We start from the raw sequence: 7805 nt of genomic DNA, 5'->3' as shown, positions 1-7805 counted from the left end.
GTCACCCCCTGAATATGACGGAAAATATTTCATCACATACACGAAAAAAGTTTTGTAAAGTATTATCCGGTTAATTTGAGGACATATACTTTTAGTAATTCTGGATTTTAAGAACACCAGGTTGGACATTAAATTCTGACTTCAAGAGCCATAAGCAAAAAAATTGTCCTAAAATTTTAGTCCACTAGACATATAAATTCAAAATCGACCATGAATTTTATTGGCTACAGACAAAAGCATATAAAATATGCAAATAAATCTCCAATAGTTTCGTGACCTTCAGGTCCAACGAAATAATGATTTAGAAGGAGATGTGGACATAATCTTTATCGAAAGAAAATTATACCAAGATCAATATAGTCTCTAAAATAACTAATAATATAAGCTAACTAGCCGTATGCACACCCTTTGATCTTTTATGTCCAACCATATTCCACCTACAAGTGGAATGGTATCAATGTTGGAGATTACTACGAGGAAAAATCAAAAATGGCTAAATCATCCCTCAAGAATACAATAATTCCTCATTTTTTTGGTATTTCAAACTGTTTATCTACCATAATAACGATATACCATTTTGGGATCGATAAGGAAAACCAATTTTGCTTGACTTAAGATGCTTCTTTCAAAAATAAAGAAATCATTATCGTTATATTCTTCGGAAAAAGAAGATCGATTACGTGGTCGACTCATTGGCAAAAAGTTAGAAAACATGCCAATTTATTTTTTCATCTTATAGAAGCGATGTGGAAAATTAACACCAATTGGTTTATACGATTTATCAAGCTCTCGTATCGACAAAATAACAAAATATTGTCGTTTTAGTTATCGGAAAGGTAAAATCCACTTTGTGGTTAGATGGATAGTTTGTTGTAGGTGAATAGAAACCGAATATAAAAATCATATGATCATCCTTTAATGAACGAAGATACCAAAAATAAAATAAAATTGGTTGTAGGTTTTTCAACCATCTACGTGATTAGCTACCAGATAGGTAAGTAAATTGCGATAACACCAATTTTTTGGTGATTACAGTTTGATTAAAGGAATAAAAACTGTAAGCCATCTTTTGATGAATTTTATTTTTTCTTTCTCTTTATAAATAAAAAAAATAAAGAAGAAAGGAAATTGTTATAAACGTGTAATTATGTTAAGAATATCTAGGGTGAATCTCGTTTATTACTGTGATGCCCTTATGTCTATCCCTATAAATAGAGGCTCTAATGTTTGTCTATGATGCACATTAATAAGAATTTCTGTCTCTGGTTTTCAGTCTATTATGCAGAGCCAACCAAGCAATAAAAGAATGTCTTGGAATATGAAGCTTGAACCAAACAAGGGAATGCCAGAAGACATGAGCTGAATGAGTAGATATGGTTTTATAAGTATCTTTCATAGCAAAAGTCCCTTTAGAGTTAGGTCTGTAGATAATAACATCCTCATGATGAGCACTCAGTCAACAATAACAATCTTGATAAAAATGTCAGCAGCAAGTTGAGAAGTAGGAGCAGGGAAAGACCATTCATTGCCTTCAATAAAGTCATACACCATATCATTTTCATTTGGAAAGTACTAAGCAATAGTGTCAGGGTCAATCCAATCAATAAGCTTACCATTTGGATGCCAGTGATCTAACAACAAAGAATTTTGAGAGCTATTGCCAACAATATGACCAATTTGAGCTTTGTCTATTTCTCTATGATCCAAAATTCTCCTCCAATACCAAGAAGAATCCTGAGGAATTTGTAGCTTCCCGAAATCTCTATTCCTTATAAGATTTATATGAACCCATTCAGTCCAAACAGAATGTCTATCAGTAATTAGCTCCCAAATGTGTCTCAAGTTAGAAGCAGTATTAGAGACTGAAATATCTTTAACTCCTAAACCCCCCTCTTCATAAGATAAAAAAACAGTAGGACAATTTATGGGGTTATGTTTTTTCCCTAAGTCAGACCCAGACCACAAAAATTTCTTGAAAATGCTGGTTAGCTCCTTGATAGCCCTTTGTGGAAGCACAAAGCAAGAAAACCAAAATTGTATCATCCTAGTGAGGACTTCTTTAATGAGTCTAAGTCTACCAGGAAAAGCCAAGTGCTTTGCCTTCCAAGTTTTAACTCTAGCCAAAACTTTAGAAAGAAGAGGAGTACAGTCTGCATAGGAGAGTTTGGTAGAAAGGAGAGGCAATCCCAAATATCTAATGGGAAGCTTATCTTTGATGCAATCAAGGCAAGAAGTAATACCAGTAAGCACAGTAGTCTCCACAACAGCAGCATAAAGAGCAGTTTTCTCCTTATTAACTTCAAGCCCAGAACAACTGCTGAAAGTATCCAAACAACTCTTGACAGAGGTAGCATCATCCAGGGTGCCTTTAAAAAAGACTAGCACATCATCAACAAAACATAAATGAGTTAATTTTTTTAAAAAGCATCTTGGGTGAAAACCAAAAGAACCCTGAGAAACTTGTTGTTGAAGTAGACTATTGAAAATCTCCATTACAATAACAAAGAGGTATGGGGAAAGAGGGAAACCCTGCCTCAACCCTCTTTTGGCACCAAAGAATCCATAAGGAGCCCCATTTATAAGTATTGAATATTTTGCAGTGGATATACACAAGCAAATACAGTTAAGAAACTTTTCAGGAAATCCCATTCTCTTCATAGTACTCAGCACAGCCTTCCAATTGACAGTATCATAAGCTTTTTTAAGATCAATTTTAAGTGAACATCTTGGAGTACCTGATTTCCTAGGATAGTTCCTCACCACCTCATGAGCAACCATAATATTATCTTGGACGGCCCTACCAAACACAAAAGCTGACTAGTTTACACTGATTAGATCCTACAACACTCTCTTCATTCTTAAGGAAATAATCTTAGTTATGCACTTGTAGATTACATTGCCGGAAGCTATAGGTATAAAATTAGTAACCTTAGAAGGGTTATCACATTTAGCAACTAAGGTAATAAAAGTGTTGTTAATCTCTTTTAAGATTCTAGGCTTAGAGAAAAAGTTTTGAATGGCAGCAACAAAATCATCACCCACAATTGACCAACACACTTTGAAAAAATGACTTGAAAACCCATCAGGGCCAGGAGCCTTGTTTGATCCTATTGAAGAAAGAGCTACGACAATTTCATCTCTTGTAACTTCTTTGATTAGAATCTGAGCAGTATCAGAATTAACAATAGAAGGAAAAGTTAAAGCAGCTATACTACCAATATCAGAGTTGGTTGTACCTTCCTCACCAGATAGGTTTGTGTAGAACTCAATACATTGATAATATTTTCAATTGAGCTGTAGTAAGATGATTCGTTCACTCAGACTTGTTGAAATTTTTTTAGGATTAATAAAGGAAAAACAATACAAATATACAAATTATGTCACAAGATGAAAAGGCGCTGAGACGCGGGATTCCACTACTTTTCATATTGTTATGGTTCAGTCATTAACTCTAGACAATATAGCTCAAACAAAAGAAGTTGTGACTCTAGTTCTTTGCCAAAAATAGATTTCGTAAATTATTATTTGTAAGTTAAAAGCATGACGCATCTAAAGTATTTAGAACTAAGCATGCGGCATCTAACAAAATAACAAATAATTAATAGAAATCATAAAGCAATTAAATCTATGCAAAAAGTCAATAAAAGAATTAATTCATTTACCACAATCATGAAAAGTTGCTTTCTCCGTTGTCCCAGTGATGGGGTTTAGCTCCGCATGGTGAAAACACACTCAAAGGAATTTTTCATTGCTCAAAAAGGTGCTTACAAGGATAAAATGGAGAAATAATTCAAAACCGAGTTTGTAACAATTATATTTGTCACAAACCAGATAACTACGACCCACAGTATGTGCCACTCATACTGTTGCTCTAAGACTGTTGATGCTGTGTCGCAATAACTGTAGCAAAATAAGACTGATGCCGCTGTGTCGCAAAAACTGTAGCAAAATAAGACTTCTCAGTGTTGGTCTTATGTTCTTCATGTTCTTGGTGCAGCAGCAGCAATGGAGGTTTCTGAAACTCTGATTTTTCGTCTCTATTGTGTTCTCTCTCCCCCCCAACTCTCCATCCCCTTTTCTGAGTTCCCAGCAGGCTATATATACTCGACATCACCAAGAACAACTCGTAATAACAGCACATAATCCTCCATTACTTGATATTATTCTCGTCTGCCCTGTTAAGGAAATAATCTCTTATTCTTCTCTCGCATGCGTTTGTGGCAGCTGAAACTTTCCAAACATGTTACTATCACGCTAAAGATTGAGTGAAACTCTCTCCGATCACACGCCATTATTCAGTTATACACGGGGAAGGAGAGAGACAGCACGAGATATTCTCGTGCTCTGATCCACCCAAATCCACGTAACCAACTCATTTTTTTCGAATCAAATCTCATTACCATCCCTGTTTGGATAAAACATGCCCAAATCAAACAAAATCCGAGAGAAAGTCCAACACAAACTCTCTCGAAATCATGTCAGAAATGATCGCTGGTGAAAGCTAGTTTCTGTGTCTTCCCTGTTTTACTTCGAACTGATCATCCAGCCAAATCTAATTGATTCTAAATCTCATACTATCTCTGTTATGCTCAAACAGAACTTCCCAAAGAATTTCAGCCATTGAATCGCACTGGAACACCTTCAAAATCCGAACCCTAATTCTGGTCGTATGCTGCAAAAGTTCCCGCCAAAAACTAAAATTTGAATGAAGAAGATGGTGTCCCCCTATCCTGTTCTGGGGTGCGAATAGCAGGTGCCCAACTGAGGTTCCCCTTAGTATTTGAGGTGTCCCTTAACCAAAATGAGAGTCCACATAACACGTGTCCTGCAGGTGCCAAAATCAACTTTTCGAGCCTAATTTTCCAAAAATGTTTATTTCCCAAAAATATCTACAAACACGAAAAACACCATAATAAGTACAAAATCGAGTGCCAATAATATATAGTATTGAGATCAAATTAGACACAAAAATGTGTCTATCATACATTCCTTAGCAATAAGAAGATCCTCATCCAAAATTTCACTAGAGGAAGAAGTGATTGATAAAATATTATTTCTGGATCTTCTTTCCATCAAGGAGTTAAAGAAAAAAGAAGAGTTGAAGTCTCCAAGATCTAACCACATGACTCTAGACTTTTGTTTTAACATTGATTCTTCATATTTAGCCAAAGTAGAGTACTTCTTAACATCATCTCTTTCTTTAGAAGCAACATGGGGACAAAGTGGCCTCTCTTGCACTTGTAATTGAGCTTGCTGCATTTCTTTTTTTTGCCTCCAAGACCTTTGCATACATGAACTGAAACCTTTCTTTCTTCCATTTTATAATAATTTGCTTCAGTCTTTTAAGATTTGCTACTAAAACAAACATAGGGTTGCTATTGATTTTATGATGCCAATTATTTTTAACCAAGTTCAATAAATCAGGATCCTTAGTAATGAAATTATAGAATCTGAAAGGGGGAGGGCCATGTTTCCTCTTTTCAAAGATAGTAGCAATCCCAGGAGAGTGATCGGAAATACCATTAGTAAGAAATTCAGCTTTAGAGTGTTCAAACTGGTTTATCCACTCCAAATTAACAAGAATTCTGTCCAACTTTGAATCAATTCTTCCCTCTCCTTGTTGTTTATTACACCAAGTGAATAAACTCCCTGAATAATGTAGATCAAATAAACTCGAATCTTGAATGCAATTTTGAAAATCCGACATTTGACTAGAAGTAACAGCAGCCCCTCCCACCTTCTCATGAGAGTAAAGAATGGAATTGAAATCCCCCATTATCATCCAAGGCCTATTATTAAACTCAGCAAAAGCCACTAATTCATTCCACAGAGAAACCCTTTGTCTAGGATCATCAAAACCATACACAAAAGTGAGGATGAAATTAAACATCCAAAAAGATAGTTTGAGAAGAGGTATGTAACACTGAAATAACCACTTCTAAAGGGTTCCAGCCAACCCAGATTCTCCATGAGTTGTTATTAGTATAGTTATCCACAAACTGCCAGCCAACTTGGATATTATTTCTAATCTGAACTTTATTAATTTCTTGAACCTGAGTTTCAAGAATGCCCACTATGGACAAATTATTCTGTCTAATTAAGCTACCTACTTATACCTGTTTGAGAGGATAATTTAGACCCCTCAAATTCCAAGCTACTACTTTAAGAAGGATGTTATTGGGGCGTCACACTCCTTTGGAAGGGCGTCACTTGGATATCTGGTGACCAAAAATCTGGTTAAAGGATACTTTTGATTCAATAACAATTTGTCCAAAATGACCCTTCAATTAAAACTAATAAAAACAGACGAGGAAGAAGCAAACTTATCCTAGTGATGGTAATCAACATCTCAATCAACCTCAACTTCATCCTCAACTCATTCCACCGATTCAATCAATTGAAGAATGAATTCTTCAAACTCCTCAACAACAACGCATGGTGTATGTAAGGTAATAATCGAACAAACCCATCTTTTTGTACTCGTTTTTGTGCTTAAATCGAATGAAATCAAAGTAAAATTAGGATTTTATTTACTTTCTTCTAGTGTTACGCCTGGGTACGGTACTAGATTTTTCAATCGTAATTTAGTTTTTGAAGAACTTACGCCTAGGTTTAGTTCAATTCAAGCTTAAACTTTGATTTGCATGTCGTTCACGTCTAGGTTTAGTTGATTTCCAGGCGTAATTCCAATTTACGCCTAGGTTTAGTTGATATCCAGGCGTAATTCCAATTTTACGCCTAGGTTTAGTTGATTTCCAGGCGTAATTCCAATTTTACGCCTAGGTTTAGTTGATTTCCAAGCGTAATTCCAATTTTACGCCTAGGTTTGCTATATGTCCAACCTAGGCGTAATTAATTAAACTAAATTAAAATTAGCCAAACAAGGGTTGTTTGGTCATCACAAAATTATATAAGATAAGGGGTTTTTGATATTACTTATGGGTGACCCATTTTTGTCTTATTAGGTGACGCCCCTCTAAAGGAGTGTGACGCCCCAATAACATCCTTCTACTTTAAACATTATTGGGAACAGGAATATGAGGCTTCTTAAGTCTACTAACCTTTTTAAGGTCAGTAGCTCTAACCTGCAATCCCTGAGAAAAAGGATTAGAAGAACTGGATTTACCAGGAAAATGAGTTCTAGCAGAACCACTAGAAAGAGAGTCTTCTTTTGATACTGATATATGAACTTCACTAGTAGAACCATTGCCAATGACTGTATTAGAAGTATGAGTAATATCCATTAACACCCTTGATGAAGAACCAGGATCTAAGGCAGTAAAGATATTATTAGTTGGTAAAGAGCATTGAATCACATATTGTTCCCTATTTTCATCACCACTCATATTAGCCAAAGAGGTAGAATCACTAGCATTATCAAGAGTAACACCATCCTCCACTGTTGTTTCTCTATTTCTTTTTGAGGCTTTAGACTGTTTCACCACCCAAACTTCCTTCACTTGAGACTTTTGTTTTTCAGCAGAAGCTGCAGCAGCAACAACTTTTTCAATTTTAAGCTTAACACATCCGTTAAGAATATGTCCAAACACATGACAATGTGTGCATCGAGGAGGCTTCCATGAATACTCTACTTCAACTGTAAATTTCTTAGTACCATCCACAACCACAGGAATAGAAGTAGGAAAATCAAAATTAACATCAAGTTCCACACAAACTTGAGCATAACTCATTCTAGTGCGGTTTAAAGTCTGGTTATCCATCATAATAGGTCTTCCAAGATAACTAACAATTATACTTAAGCCATCAGAATCCCAAAAATGAAGAGGAACTTTTCTAAAATTCAT

General features: G+C 35.5%; 1 protein-coding gene across 1 annotated transcript; it reads right to left on the bottom strand.

Annotated features, from left to right (window-relative positions):
- Positions 1 to 7013: 7013 nt before the first annotated feature.
- Positions 7014 to 7805, bottom strand: LOC113336042. The gene has a single exon (XM_026582037.1). The coding sequence runs from the start codon at positions 7803 to 7805 to the stop codon at positions 7014 to 7016; it is 792 nt and encodes a 263-aa protein (XP_026437822.1).

The sequence above is a fragment of the Papaver somniferum genome, unplaced genomic scaffold, assembly GCF_003573695.1.
Source record: "Papaver somniferum cultivar HN1 unplaced genomic scaffold, ASM357369v1 unplaced-scaffold_150, whole genome shotgun sequence".
In the NCBI taxonomy this organism is placed as follows: Eukaryota; Viridiplantae; Streptophyta; class Magnoliopsida; order Ranunculales; family Papaveraceae; genus Papaver; species Papaver somniferum.
This window is presented reverse-complemented; position numbering and strand designations above follow the sequence as displayed.

What these genes read in the sequence shown, in the direction of transcription:
- LOC113336042 (XM_026582037.1), bottom strand. Translation starts at nt 7,805, where the DNA reads ATGAATTTTAGAAAAGTTCCTCTTCATTTTTGGGATTCTGATGGCTTA.